Source organism: Aspergillus candidus, assembly GCF_002847045.1.
Source record: "Aspergillus candidus strain CBS 102.13 unplaced genomic scaffold BDW47scaffold_11, whole genome shotgun sequence".
NCBI lineage: Eukaryota > Fungi > Ascomycota > Eurotiomycetes > Eurotiales > Aspergillaceae > Aspergillus > Aspergillus candidus.
The window spans coordinates 507,327-522,016 of NW_020194016.1; the positions used below are offsets into that span (position 1 = coordinate 507,327).

General features: G+C 52.0%; 5 protein-coding genes across 5 annotated transcripts; 2 read left to right on the plus strand and 3 right to left on the minus strand.

Moving 5' to 3' along the window:
- The first annotated feature begins 78 nt into the window (after positions 1-78).
- On the plus strand, positions 79-2,953 carry BDW47DRAFT_102661 (F-box protein). The gene is made up of 2 exons (XM_024811911.1): positions 79-1,742; positions 1,796-2,953. Exons 1-2 carry the CDS (start codon positions 318-320, stop codon positions 2,222-2,224), a joined length of 1,854 nt encoding a protein of 617 aa, XP_024673915.1. The 5' UTR covers positions 79-317; the 3' UTR covers positions 2,225-2,953.
- On the minus strand, positions 2,915-4,142 carry BDW47DRAFT_116371 (glycosyl hydrolase family 62-domain-containing protein; the record flags this gene model as incomplete). Its single annotated transcript, XM_024814922.1, has 2 exons — positions 2,915-2,955; positions 3,179-4,142. The coding sequence occupies 2 exons, from the start codon at positions 4,140-4,142 to the stop codon at positions 2,915-2,917; spliced, it is 1,005 nt and encodes a 334-aa protein (XP_024673916.1).
- Positions 4,143-5,813: 1,671 nt separating this feature from the next.
- Positions 5,814-8,315, minus strand: BDW47DRAFT_130705 (dynamin family protein; the record flags this gene model as incomplete). Its single annotated transcript, XM_024817148.1, has 3 exons — positions 7,757-8,315; positions 6,257-7,701; positions 5,814-6,201 (listed from the first exon to the last, which is right to left on the minus strand). Exons 1-3 carry the CDS (start codon positions 8,135-8,137, stop codon positions 5,814-5,816), a joined length of 2,214 nt encoding a protein of 737 aa, XP_024673917.1. The 5' UTR covers positions 8,138-8,315.
- Positions 8,316-9,432: 1,117 nt separating this feature from the next.
- Positions 9,433-12,270, plus strand: frdA (putative FAD dependent oxidoreductase; the record flags this gene model as incomplete). Its single annotated transcript, XM_024816212.1, has 2 exons — positions 9,433-10,120; positions 10,811-12,270. 2 exons carry the CDS (start codon positions 9,433-9,435, stop codon positions 12,268-12,270), a joined length of 2,148 nt encoding a protein of 715 aa, XP_024673918.1.
- Positions 12,271-12,525: 255 nt separating this feature from the next.
- BDW47DRAFT_116374 (cytochrome P450) lies at positions 12,526-14,413 on the minus strand (the record flags this gene model as incomplete). The annotated part of the gene is made up of 6 exons (XM_024814923.1): positions 12,526-13,353; positions 13,404-13,431; positions 13,487-13,670; positions 13,728-14,058; positions 14,128-14,200; positions 14,265-14,413. 6 exons carry the CDS (start codon positions 14,411-14,413, stop codon positions 12,526-12,528), a joined length of 1,593 nt encoding a protein of 530 aa, XP_024673919.1.
- Positions 14,414-14,690: the final 277 nt, after the last annotated feature.

Sequence of the window (14,690 nt, forward strand, 5' to 3'; positions counted from 1 at the left end):
CGAGATGAAGCTATTTAGACGCTGCCTGCGGTGAGCAGAGCGCTGTCTCATAATGAGTCACCCACAACCCGTATTGCACCTCTATACACCCTAGGTGTTCTCTTGGTCTCCATCCCATGTCCCTCTCTACCAGACTACAGTGACGGACGAAGGGATCGCGTAAAAGATCACGACGTCATGTTCCTGAGGCGGTGAGGTCAGGCAGAATCGCCCCGCCACGGACGGGCTCAAGAGTCAAATATTGCACTCTCTCCACCTCCGTTGTTCTCACTTTTCCAATCGCTCCTGGATCGAAATCCCCTCCCTCCGAATTGAGAATGACGACAACCTTTCCCGTTGCAGATCCGCTCACCATTCTGCCCCCCGAGATTGTCCTGCGCATCTTGGAATTCTCCCCGGTCGCGACCCTCGCGTCTCTAACCGCCGCCTCCAAGGCCTGGCACCGATTTATCGACGGCGCGCATCAAGAAGCGATTTACACCTCAAAGACGACACAACCCCCCGGTGGCGCCCGTGATCTCTCTTTCCTTTCTAACGCTACTAGCTACGCCAATTTCTTCGAAGGAACGTCGTCATGGAAGGACCTTTGCAAGCGACAGACGCTGCTCTCCCGTAACTGGGCTGCGTCCCCGCCAGCGAGCCGGGAATCCGTCGTGCAGGTCGGGAATGATCCCGTTTGGCGATTCCGTCCTGACTTCAAGCGTCGATTCTTCGTTTCCACATCTCATGGCGGTGGCTTGAATGTCACTAGCATGGACACGGGTCGCGTTATCTGGAGACTCCCGTCGACGCTGGATACGGTGGATGGCGAACATGGAGTTCGTCCGTATGCACACTTGGAATATCAGGATGGGATGGCGGTGTTCGATTGTGAGGGGGATGCGGTGGAGGTTTGGCAGGCGGGCTTGGAAGGTGCACAACATGGGGAGTTCCGGCAGATTGCTGTCTTAAACCACGATTGCCAGACCAGAGGCTTCCAGCTGTCCTTCTGGACGTTATGTGTGGTGTCGAGTGAAGGGCAGGGTTTTGTCTATGATATGACGCAACGCCCTCCCAAGCTGCGGACGCACCTCAAAATTCAGGATGGTGGTATCGGTCACCTCGACCAGAGTGCCGACGTTGTGATCTATTCCATGGGCCCGGGGGGCTTTCATGCGCACGACAAGACGACGGGGGAGTTCTTGGGTGCCCTCCACCCGTCGGAGTGTACGGACAAGTATCACATCCGCCCACCAGCCGCCGAATCTCCGAATGCTACGAGTCGACCGTTTCTTCCTGGCTCTAAGCGCAAAGACTCCCTCCTACCAGTCACAGTCGCAAAGGGTCCTCTTCCGACCCCGACCGACCCGGATCATGTTTGGGACGGCGAGAACGAGTGGGGATCAGGGATGATAAATGGGAACCTCTTCGTCGGTTTCTCCCGCGCCGGTCGGGTCTTTGTGTGCTGGGACTGGCGTAAAGCCCTCCAAAGCGGTGTTGAGGCCCACAGTTCCATTATCGAGTGTGAAACAGATGGATCCACCTTTGATCTAGGTGGCTGGCTGTCCGTGCGAAACCATCGCCTGATGTTCGAGATCCAGGACCGGATCTATATCGTCGCGCTGGATGACGACGACCGAATCCAGTGTTCTGACAGTCCCGCCCGCGCGTCGTACTCCCTCCTCACCAGCTCTGCCCCACAGCTAGCCGTGCCGGTCAGTTTCATGGGGCTCTATGATGATGCAATCATGTCAACTTACACTGTACGTTTCATGGCCAATTCCAAGACAGCTCGAAGACTAACTCTATATTTCAGACCCTTGGCTGGCGCCAACCTCTCATTAACCTTCCCGGAGGCCAACCTCCACGACACGATAACGCCGCCCGCATTTTCCCCACGAAAGCCATCCGGATCGTCAACCTAGCACCTGAACTCTCCGACAAGCCGGATGCCCCCTCTGATGCCGACCAGGCTCAAAACCAGACTGGAGAAGGCGAAGGCCCGCACAATCCGCCAGCAGAGGAGGTCTGGCGATCCCAGGCGGGACTTTTGCAGCTGATCAACATGCTTGGAGGTGAGTTTGGGGAGTTGGAGGAGGAAGACGAGGGGGAAGATGAATTGGAGGCTTTGTTTCCAGATGCACATAATGGCGACTCCGACGGGTGGGAGGACGATGATGATGATGACGACGACGATCACGAAGATCACGAGAATACGCACCAGCCTCCGCATGAGGGCGCCTAAGTTTGAGGGAATTCTGGAGTTGCTGGTGGGGTTGACGTGTTACCAAACCGGGTTTGACCTTGACCTCAACCTTGGAATCCCTACCGAGGGGAGCAACTAGGTCAGCCTAGGGTCAACCACATCGAGTCAGCGCCTTATCGCATGAAATCGAACGAGTGTCCTGGGTCCCGACTAACCTGCAGGGCACCATCCTACTGTACTAACCGGAGTTTAGGGCGTATGGTGTTACGTACCCAGAACAACTCGCATTCAAGGTAGACAATAGAAAATCCCAAGCGCTATACAGTGCGGCGTTTTACAAGCTGGGGCTATTTGGTGGCTACATCGACCTCATTTGAATTATAGGCCCAGGCTAGGTCTTTTCACGGGCACGGCCACGAATTTCCAATTACGTTGCTATGGATAAGTCGACGGCATCATGTACAAAAGGATAAATTGATCTTATCACCTAGTCAACAGGATCGGCTTTCTACCAAGTCCACATTGATCGGAAAATTTCGTCTACGCAGGGAAGATTCGTATCAAATACGTTTTAAATGAATATTTCCTTGACCGAGAGACAGCCATACAACCATCGTGGACAAAGACGTCACGCCGTTGATGAAATTCTATTCTAGATGACTCCATCCGCTTTGAATTGAATGGGTTAACTTCCCAGCCTGTTCAAAGAATTCTAGAGCACATAGACTTCTAGAGCAGACCATACGGCCCCATTATGGTAATGCGCCATCCTACAAGCGCAATACTAGTTGTGGAGTGTCATACCCCCTAGCGCCTATTTAGAAAATGGCCTTATTTGTTTAGTTTAACAATAGCAAACTTATACAAAATACATAAATGATCCCTGTACAGACAACTCGCATTATGATATATGCCTTTCCCCCAAACACGTCCTCACTAGCAACGCTCATATCCCCAACATCCCAGCGATCTAAACCTGCAGCGACAACACACCCGGGCGGTACGGCAGCAGGTTGTAATCGTCGCCTCCGTCGGGGTCCCGTCCCTGGTAGAGAAGCTGCAAGTTGCAAGGATCGACCGTCATGGTCTGGTCGGGATTCGCGCGCACCAGGTCGCCGTGGCTGATGTCGTTGGTCCAGGTCGCGCCGCTGTTGGCCTTGCCGGCGAAAGGCGCCTCCTCGGTGGCCGCATTCGGCGTCCACTCGCCGTCCAGGCTCTCGGCTGTGAACGAGCGGAAGTACCGGCCGCCAGAGCCCTGGGCCTCGACGATCATCAGGTACCCGGCACCCTCAACCGTGTAGACCTGCACGGCTTCGAACAGGTTGTTGACCGTGTCGCTCATGATCTCCTCAAACTCGGTGCCGAAGTCGCCGGGGAATTTGTCGATCGGCATGCTCGCCCGGTAGATCTTTCCGTTGTCGCCCGCGAAGAACAGGTACATGTTCTCGTCGTCGCCGATGACCGTCTGGTCGATGGCGCCTGTGTCGCTGCCCGTGATGGTCCCCGAGAAGAGCGGCTTCTCCTCCGACCAGCCGTTCGCGTCGGTAGGGTCGCTGGACGTCCGGTAGCTGAACGCCGTCGAGCCCCATTGGTAGGCGAGGACCCAAGTGTCCTTGGGCGCGAAGTGAAACAGCGTCGGCGCCACGGCTGCGACTCCCTCTGTGGGGGTCTGGGTCGCGGCCGCCATGTCAGGCCAATCCGCAAAGCCACCGAAAACCATTGATCCATAGGTGGTTCCCGTATCGTGGAAGCTGGCGTACACGAGATGCTGGTCGTTAAACACCACGTTGGTGAAATCCTTGAGCGCCACCCAACCCTCCTTGGGCTCTGCGAGCGATTCCGTGGAGGTCCACTTGTAGGCCGATGGCAAGGCGCACTGCGCCGTGACGCCGGGGATGGACGCCAGCAAGGCGGCGCCGGAGACGGCGAGGTTCTTCTTCACGTTGCGGGAATTCATTTCGACGCTGGTATCAAAGAAGGACTTGGTATGAGAAAAGTACGAGTCACAAAGCAGACAGATCCAGCGTTGGGTTGGCTTCATTCATATATCCAACCTAGGGCTTGGCTTCGGCAGTTGGCGACTGAACAAGAGCCATCCTTGGCCCCATTCATCTACGGCTAAATTCAGGATAATTGGGGTGAACATGGCGGACAATGATGTCGCCGCTGCGATATTAACTATTCGCCGTTCGAAACATCTTCTAGGGCCATGGGTGAAACATACCAGGCACAGGGAGATTTCCAACAGGGGGTCCCCGAATTGGCCGGGAATTTACCCTTTCGGTCAAGGGTGAATAACCGTCCTTTAGTTTTCGAGTGGGTCGAATCGTATGTCAGACAGGACTGTGGGGTGCATGAAACAGGCCAAGGAGAAATCCATCTCCGTCGATCCACGTCCTAGACTTGAATGTTGCGGGGTTGGCTAATTTGCTCAGAGAATGACCAGGGTACACACTATGCATCTACACTCGTGTTCAAGATGGGTAAGAGTTAAACAACGATCCAGACACCGATGGAACAGCTGGTCATACTGTCCATTTATGGAATCATGAAGTCAAAAACAGCAGGCTACGTCCGGGTTAGGTGGTATTAAGGCTTTTGCTTGTGCCTCGCGGCTGGTCGATCCATTATAATTACCGATTTCACCATCACCAACTGCAGTACAGAGTATAGCCAAATGAATAGCGAACCCATGTGGGATATAGTGGCGGGGCGTTGTTGCTGGTAGTTCAAGACTTCGATCGTCGTACCATACTCCACCAATACTAAACAGTGGCGTCTTGCAGGGTCGGGAGTTATATACCAATTGGACCATGTGTCTTTAAGTCTCGAGTTTAAGAAGACGCTTGGGCGAGCTTAGCTGACGTGGTTGGTGGAATGGCTAAACGCCAATTATAGCTGGATGGAGATCAGGTGGACTTGAATAACTCAGATAACTTTTGGATAAATACGATAAAGTAACCTTGTACACTTCATCCTAGTCCGGCATTGGTTAAGGTAAAGACTTATCAAGCATAATCCAGGAATCCATTCTTTCGAACCTACTAATCATATGCACTCGATGTGCCCAGACCCCGACATTGATGTAGAACGCAGTGCAGACACAGGGAAGGGATGCGACCTTATCATAATCTGCACATCTCGATTAGCTATCGAGTGCAGAATCCCTCCGATATTTCTAGCGTGGTGGTACTGAAGATGCTAAATGGGATAGAGTATTTCCCCGGAAAGAAACAGTTGGTGGACGGTGAAAAAAGCGACTTGGTTTGGGCTGGAATGGTCACTATTCGTCTGGACAGAAGTGCCCCTACGTCACAGAAGAACATGCGGTCAAAGGATATGGATGGCAGGATGGACTACGCCTTGGTGGTAAACCACCGACACGGTTTCCGGTGGCTTCAAATAAAGTGCTGATGTATTTATCTTATGCTAGTCAATCTCGATTTCACTATTCTCACAAATTATCCTGTAGTAAATCTAGCACGATACTCATGGTGTTCGGCTTTGCCGAGCAGCCGTGAACAAGATCAAGACAAGATTTTACATAGACAACTAAAGCTGGGGAATGCCGTAGAAAATCATCGCCAAAGCCAAGTCACATCACACGTGGATACCTCTGGTGTCCATTTTACAGGAGAATCTTCTTTCCCGCCTCTAGATCCCGGATCTCCTTGACCAACTGCGCTCGCAGACGCCGAACGCGAGGTTCTTCCCCAGCAATTTCCTCCAAGTCCCCAGAAGACAGTTTGTGGACGAACAAGGGATTGAATAGCTTCGTTGGCGTTTCAGGGCCGTGGACCAAGTAGAAGTCTGCAGCCTGCATGCAGACATTGTCCGCGAAGCGCTTCAAGGCTGCTTTGTAGTAAGATTGTAGTATGTCGTGAATATCCTCCACCGTTTGGCGGGTGTTGCTCTTGTTATGGGCTGCAGATACGTCAGAGAGACGGACTATCTCTCCACGCTTGTGATCGCTGATAACCTTAGGGGCAAGGTGGGCTTGGATGCGAGCGGCTCTCCTGGATATTGTCAGGGTCGCCGAGGGTAACGATGAGGAACGGGAATCTATGTTACCTTCGCTGCAGCTTGTCATTGAAATAATGATTTAGTGTCAAGGGTGTGCCATTTCGCTCGATACGGAGCAGAAAGAACACCATCTTCATGGCATTGCGGTACTTCGACAGCAGGTCGTTGATCAGTCGTGCCTTCAACCTATCACAGACACGCTGATTAACGCACGACAGCTCAAGAGCTTTGAGAATAAATCGGTGAACCAATGTAATGACATCACTGATGTAACCAAGCGCAAAATTGGGCCACTTCGCAGACTGTTTCCTGAATACTTCAGCGAGAATGGACGGATTGAAAGTGCCCATTTCAAATCCACGGGACAGATGAAAAACCTCGGTCAGCCACTGGTATATTCCGCTTCTGTTGGGATATCGTTCCAAGGTAGATTCGTGGAGAATTTCAGTCAATTCTTCTATGTCTTCAGTCGTGCGGGTGTGGATGTCTGGTCGCGCATTAGATATATTGGTGGACTCTTGATCTCGCGTAGCCGAATCGTTGTTGGGCTCTTCATACGGCCACTCTGAAAACGCCTCTTGCGGTGCTTGTTCATCTTCGAAGTCGTTCGTGTCTTTCTGCGAACTGAACCGATATTCATTTGCCCAAGAAGAAAGCCTTTCGGCAAAGGCAACGTGGCAATTCATGACTAGAGTTGCTATGCGAAGATCGGGATTATCATCAAACACATTATCCATCGCATAGTTTGAATTGAGGCCATGGGATGTGATTTCCTGAAATCGGGACACGGCCCCCAAAAGAAAGCTGCGTTGCTGTTCCGATGTTATGCGCTCATCGCCCAGATCTTTGAGGCTTTGCTGCCTCGACTTGAGCCGTTTCATGATCTCCGATCGGACCTGGGAAAATGCCTGTCGGGCATTGTGAATGACAACCTCCTGCAGGCGTAGTCGGAGCGACTGGATGCCGAATCGGTCTTGAGGAACCAAGTTCCATGGTTCTGTCTGGCGGAATTCGTCCTCGGCAGCATTGCGATCGACACCTCCTTCCTGCAGTTCGCGCTGCCCCAGGTTGCGAACAAGGAACCACCCCTGTTTGAAGGTCAGGTCTTCGCCATGAATGAGACCTAACACCCTTTGCTCGGCACCCGTGTCAACCAGGTCTGGTTTGGTAAGAACTCCCAGAGTCCGCTGTCCATCAGGGTCATACTCGCGAGCCAGCTCTACGATCTCCTGCGTCGCGATATCCACGTTGGCCGGAACGACCATGAGCATAATGGATCGAGGATTCTTCATATACCCAACAACCATGTTGTGGACCAGTTGGATGTCGGCCTTTGAAGTCACCCCGGGCACGGTGTTTTTGAATATTCCAGGGACATCGATCACGCTCAGATGATCCTCGTCCGGACCGCATATTTCTAGACGGAAGACATCGTTTGAAAAGGTCGATTTGGCACCGTTCGGTGCAAGCGAGACGCCCATCAGTGCGTGGACCTCATCTGGCTGTTAGTACTTATGCGAGCTCCTCGTGATTGATTGGGATGCGTACCTCGTTCATAACATCCGAGAATTCATTAGAATCAAACGTCCCATCTTTTCTCCATGTCCATTCCTTGAGTGCGGCCGCCTTTTCCGTGCTTGCATCCGGGCCAGGTAGCACAGATGCAGTAATCGTACGAGTTGGATGTTCCTTGGATCTGCGAAAGATAATTTGAGTGGCAAACCGTGTACAAAGACCGCTATCGCGAGGGAAAGGGAGTCGGGTGAGGCCCTCCAGCACCGAGCTTTTGCCGCTGGATTGGTCGCCAACCACCACCAGCTGGGGGAGCGAGATGTACTCGCCGACGTTACAAGCAAAGAGCTTGTCGATTCTATCCAGCAGCGCGGGGTCGGACAACGCCAGTTGATCGGGGTTCTGAATTTTCGCCATTTGCTTGACGCCTGAGACCGTCAAGCTAATCAGATGGGCTTCAAGTAGTGGTTGATAGAGAAACAGACGAGGATTTTTTAGTGAGAGAAGGCAAATGATGTAAATTTAAAGGTATTGGGACAGTAGAGAGAGATGTGAGTACATGGGAAGGAGAGATGTACAAGCAGGAAGGTTGAAATCTGCAGTGTAGATGGTAATAAATATCATACCCAATCTTTGTGTGATTAGGGCACCATCTGCAGATCTACCTGGGCATTAACTGCTTTCTATAGACTTCATTAGGTTCGTTTCTTATTTGTTGCATGCAGTGGATGATATTTATTGGGTAAGGATCTTATGTATGCGCTGGACCTGCTAGTACAATCACTCAGGCCTGGGAGCTTGGAGAGGGTGCAGCTCGCCAGGTCACCAGGTTGAGCTCCCCAGGTTGGCCAGCCAGGTGGTAAATTACTGGTGATTATCCGGTATATTTATCAACTAATTGAACTATGATTACTACTAGTAATATGGCTGATAATTACCAGTAATTTACTATCTGGCCAACCTAGGGAGCTTAACCTGGCCACCTGACCACCTGTATACTCGATCTTGGAAACAGCAGGTACCTTGAACATCTGTAAAGTCTCAGACCCAACAAGGCTTGTCAAGATCATACACATGACAGCTTAGCTTTGTGAGATAGTAGATATCACGTGGGACTATGATAACTGGCAGGTAGCAGGTCTAGAGACCTACGCAGCATTGCAAGTGTATGGCACGCTGCTATTCTTATTCGCGAGGGATGTTTAGCTCAGATGCAAAAATGGTAGTCTTGTATCCTGGAACTCGAGGCTTCTCGGGGGTGGGTATAGATGTCGGAAAACAGACGCTTGAAGGCCCTGGCGCCATAAGTTTCCTAATGATAGCTTATGTCTCGAGATAGATTATTTCTTTACTATCTGAGTAATATATTAAGAAATCATTTTGAACTGTCTATAAAAAGTGCCTTTCTCACCTAGGTTCGCCAAGTACAAGGATGTTTTGTCTTTATTGACTGATAATTCTACTGTACCAAATTGGCGATCAATTCCTAATTCGCTTCTGATTGTAAGCACTAGCTCAAGCATAACAAGGCCATGACATTAGTGTCTCCTCTCAAAGCGTGATTTTATTTATATGTGGCTCATGTTCCTGGTCCGATGTCTGCTCCCATCCTCAGATTGTATTATAATTACCTGCACCACACTGTCAAGTCTATAAGAACAGGCAGAATAGAAGACAAACGCTGTTTTGACAACGACCCTCTGTTCGTCATCATGAACGCCAGTAGTCAAGAGATTACGTGCAAATCAGTCGACCTCGACGGCTTCGGCTCCGCCGCCGACGACGCTTGGTTCGACCATCACACTGCACCCATGGACGGCGAGGAAGAGACGGGGGCACATCCCTATCAAGCCGCGGCTCTCCAGACGTACCTAAAAGGTCACTCCACGCCAGCCGAGACAGCGGCCGCCATGACCCAGCCCCATGGCTCTGAGAAGAAAACCGACCTGCGCAGCCGCGTACTGGGCATCCTTGAAGACGCACTTTTTGAGGTTCCCGAAAGCCACACGCCCGCCCTCGTCAACCTGCTCAAGGAAATCAGTCAGCTACCGGACGAAGAAAGCGGCGAACCGATCTGGAACAACAGTCTCAAGAGCTTCGGCGACTCGTGGTCGGATGCTTGGAAGCAGAGTCACTGGCGTGAGGCATTGGCGACGCGGGATCCAGCTACGAGAGCAAAGAGGCGCGAGGCCCACGTGCACCGGGCGTCTGTGGAAGCGTCTTGTGCAATGGCTGCTCCTGGACTTAATGCAGAAGATGGACTCTTGCCACTGAGCTGGGGCTATGAGTGCATCTCCGAGGCGCTGGAATGTCAGGACGCAGTGTTGGACTTTGAGGTGCCTGCTGCGTTGGTGTGGATAAAGGTCGCCGGGGAAAGGCTCCGAGAGGGCGCGAGAAGAGGTGAGAAGTGCTGGGCGTTGGAGAGAGAAGGGAGGCTCTGGGCCGCGGGTCCGATGAGCATGGATCGATGGAATTTCTGGTTGAAAAGACTGGAAGTGATAGAAAGATGGGCAACAAGCTATACAGAAGATTATTGAAAGAGGTGTGGATAGTGTGGTGTCTACCAGACCATCAGGCGGGTATTGTGTGGGGTATCATACTTGTTGATTTCCCCACATATGTTTATTTCCTTCATGATACTTGCAATCTCGCAGCCTTTTCATAGCCTCGAGAGTATTAGTTTTATCAATTTTATATTATTATTTTGCTTGGTCATTCCAAGGTGCAGCTGCTGATATACCGAGTCTGGGACTATGCAACGGAATACTCGGGAATTGAGTACATCCTAGGGTAGGACTTTCCACCTTGACCCCGTAAATGCTACAGAGGTCCAGATCAGACCAATTTTTTGAATACTATAATTTGATCTGACTAAATCAGTTAAACCTTGCCATGTCTTTATCATTAAAGCTATAAAGTTGTATCTACATACTTGGTCCTAATTGGCCGACAGTCAGCATGACCTCATCGTATCACCCCATATCCTCCACACCCCAGATCGTATGACTGTCTTCCGTTCATCTCCTCACCAAATATGCCACTGCCCCATCAGTGACTGTCATTCATCTCTATTGCTCTGCCATGAAAAAGAAACAATGATTCCATCTACCGTCATCGTTGTCGGCTCCGGCCTCGCCGGCCTAACCACCACCATCCAACTCCTCGCCCACCGTATCCCGGTCCTCATGTTGGAACGATTTTCCCACCCCGGTGGAAACAGTATCAAAGCTTCGTCGGGAATCAATGGCGCGCCTACTCCTTTCCAACCCATTCCGAATCCCGACAGTGTCGCGGCTTTTCACGACGATACCGTTACTTCCGCTGGCGCACCGTTGGTCGCGGCGTCGGGGGCGGAGAAGACCCGACGACAGAATCTCATTGAGACGTTGGTGGAGCATTCCTCGGGGGCGATCTCTTGGCTTGCCGACGAGCAGGGCATCGACTTGACCCGAGTGGCACAGTTGGGGGGACATAGCTTTGCACGGACTCATCGGGGCGCCGGCAAAAAGCCTCCCGGGTACGATATTGTGAGTACCTTGCTGGGGCGGGTCACTGGGGATGAGCTGTTCCGGATGGAGACGGGACGGCGAGTGACCAAGTTGTTGAGGGAGGTTGAGGGCCAGGTGTCGGGAGTGGAGTACACGTACCTCCGGGACAACGAAACCGTGGTGGAGAGGGCGTATGGGCCGGTTGTGGTGGCGAGTGGGGGATTTGCCGGGGATGCACACGGACTGTTAGCCAAGTATCGGCCGGACTTGGCGGGAATTCCATCCACGAATGACCACCGCGAAGGCACGCAGCCTCTGTTGCAGGATATTGGTGCTGCGGTCGTGGATATGGAGCAGGTGCAGGTGCACCCGACCGGATTTGTTGATAGCAAGGACCCGGAGGCGGCAGTGAAGATCTTAGCGGCGGAGGCGTTGCGTGGGGAAGGGGGCATCTTGGTCCGAGACGACGGCAGGCGTTTTGTCAATGAGTTGGAGAAAAGGGAAACGGTGACGTGCGCAATGATGGAGCAGGCGAAAGCGTTGCCCACCACGGCGCGGCAGTGGGACGTGGCCCTGGTGCTGGATGAGGGGGCTGCCGCGGCATTGCAGACGCATCTAGGGTTTTATACGATGAAGGGACTGATGCGCCAGACCACGGTGGGCGAGTTGGTGGAGGAACTGCCATTGCTGGATGGAACGCTGCGGGACTATGTCAACGTGGTGTTTCGAAAGACGAAGGATCCATTTGGACGCCAGTCGTTCGGGAATTGGACACTCTCAGAGGTGCGACCGGAGTCTAAGGTGTACGTGGGTAAGGTGACGCCGGTGGTACACTTCACCATGGGCGGAGTGGTGATCAACGAGCGCAGCCAGGTGTTGGATGACCAAGGACGGCCGATTCCGGGCCTGTGGGCGTCGGGCGAGATCACCGGAGGTCTCCATGGCCAGAATCGATTGGGCGGGTCGTCGCTGCTGGAGTGTGTCGTGTTCGGCCGCATCGCCGGGGATGAAGCTGCTGCGTTCTATCAGGGTCTTGATGGGCAATGTCCCGTATCTTCATGAATTTGCTCATTGCTCCTCGCCCACTGCAAGGAAAAAGGGTTCTCATTTTAGTGTCTACCGCAGTAAATTTCCTACCAAGTGAGCAAGTCAGGCCGATCCTCATATATTATTGGCATGTAAATGATCTTTTTGTAAGGATTATGAACTTCAAGCCTGACGTTGAATATGGGTGTCAAAGAACAGACCGCGTAAGCCACTGGTGCCACTTACCACGTGTATGGCCTTCAGTACTGTAGCAGTTATCACATCATCACGTCAAGGATCCTTGACAAACAGCCGGATCCCCTTACTCTCCTTTTTAGGACATGGGAGAAACATGTCCGCCGCAATATCCACATCGTCGTTGGTCGTTTCAAACAGGTCCAGTATACCTTCTTTCCCACTCTCGTCCTCATCTGTACCACTGTACCGCCTGAAAATAGTCGAGACACAAATGAAAAGCTCCGCGTACGCCAGATTGATACCGACACACTGTCTTGAACCCTTCGTGAAGGACACGAGATACCGGCCTAGGTTTCGGCCCTCTTCGCTGGCCTCTAGCCAACGCTCTGGGCGGAACATGGTCGGTTCTGGGAAGATAGCGGGATCATTATGGACGAAAACTGAAGTCATACTGACGGGTGTCCCTGGTCGAATATGCCAATCCTTTTGGCGCTTGCTGTCGTGGAAGATCAGCTCTTCCTCGGGCGCGACCCGTGCCAGTCGGCCAGTCACACCGCACGAGAAACGCAGACCCTCTTGTATCACAGCAGTGAGGTACGGAAGATGTTCCAGCCCCTCGATGCCAACATGGGCCCGAGGATCAGGGATAGAGGCGATCAACTCGGCTCGAAGGCGCGATAGAGTGTGCGGTTGTTTGAGTAGATAGTATGTAATTAAAGTCAGGGCCCAAGCCGTTGTCTCGGACCCTGCGCCGACAACTATCTTGGCTTCTTCCGAAAGCCGGGACACGCCTTTCTCGGAGGCTGGCAAAGTTGGATTCGAGATCATCTCGTGGAAAATTGTTGCGTGTCCGTGCTCATTATACCGATCGGTGCCGTTCATGATCTCGTGCACCTGAACCATGTTATCCTTTGCAAATGACTGTTACGGTATCAGCAAATGGTTTGGAAATTCCAGGTGACAATGCCCACTTTGTCGTCCTCTAGCAAGGTCGCAACTCTTTTCAGCCTCCGTTAGCTCAATGTGTTATTCAACAAATCACCGGCAAACATACGCTGGGTTGATCCACGAAATGATCCGCAAAGGAATTACCCGGGCAACGTGGATAATCCAGGGAAAATGCTTCATCCAATGCACAATCTTGCTGGCAGCGAGCAACGCCTCCTTTGCGGGCAAATCGAAGTCAACTTTCTGCAATCGGTGTAGCGAACGGTTGAAGCTGTACTCCATGATGACATCTAAGCTTGTCAGCCGAAATGTTTACAATAGACGACGATCTTGACCATCGTGCCTACCGTTGGTGAGCGCAAAGTAGGCCAAGTCCATGCGGAGTGGCCGGCCAGATTTTTTGAACTCTTCTAACCGTTCCAGTAGGATGTCAACTTGGGTCCATATCACAGGCTGCAACCGCCGTATACTTGCTTTTGAGAAGAACGGGTTGAGGGCGGAGCGACGCATGCGATGCAAGTCGTGGTCGATAGTACCTATGGTCGAGTTGGGGGTCCCTAACTGCCGACTGAATTGAAGAGTTTTGTTCCTCTTCTCCCGACCCGAGGTGTAAAGTTTGCCGTAGAATTCGGACGTCTCAACATGAAGCTCCTCGGGGTTGATGCGAATAATAGGGCCCTATGGTTATGAGCGTGAATATCGATGAGGAGGATATGTAGGCGTGTTCTGGTTAGAAACGATACTTACGAACTTCTTGTGCATCTCCCTGATTCTGAAGATATATTGACCTCCGCAAATTGCATCGTAGTAGAATTCATAACTGCGGCGTGTCAGTGCTAGATTGTCCCTCTTGAACCTACTGGACCGCCGCATCGATGACTTACCACCATGTTATCGCTGCCAAGGGGTGGCCCGGGAAAGATGCCACCGGACTGAGGTAGAGACGATAGACCATGCATGCTATGAGGTACGCAAATATTGCAGTCAGCGCCGTGAAGACGGGGAACTGACCGAGCCCCTCAAAAAAGACCATCTTGCGGCGGAAAAATGACAGGGAATGCTAGATTGATATCCCCGACAACAGTTGGGTATAAGACGAGAAGTATATTCAAAAGGTAGCAAGAAGAATGGAGTCCTGCGATCCGTCGGGGTATATGTAGTATTTGGTTAGAGTTAACTAGGACCCAAGGTCCTTGCGTCTTCACCAAAGTAAGGGGGCGAGGAGGGTCGACGGTGTACTATCATTGGCATGTCGATCAGGATCTATGTCGATGCTCGTATCGCGAAGGATTCAGCACGAGTCACGTTCT

Coding starts and splice junctions, on each gene's coding strand:
- BDW47DRAFT_102661 (XM_024811911.1), top strand. CDS start 318: ATGACGACAACCTTTCCCGTTGCAGATCCGCTCACCATTCTGCCCCCC. Junction 1,743..1,795: donor CAATCATGTCAACTTACACT/GTACGTTTCATG, acceptor TCTATATTTCAG/ACCCTTGGCTGGCGCCAACC.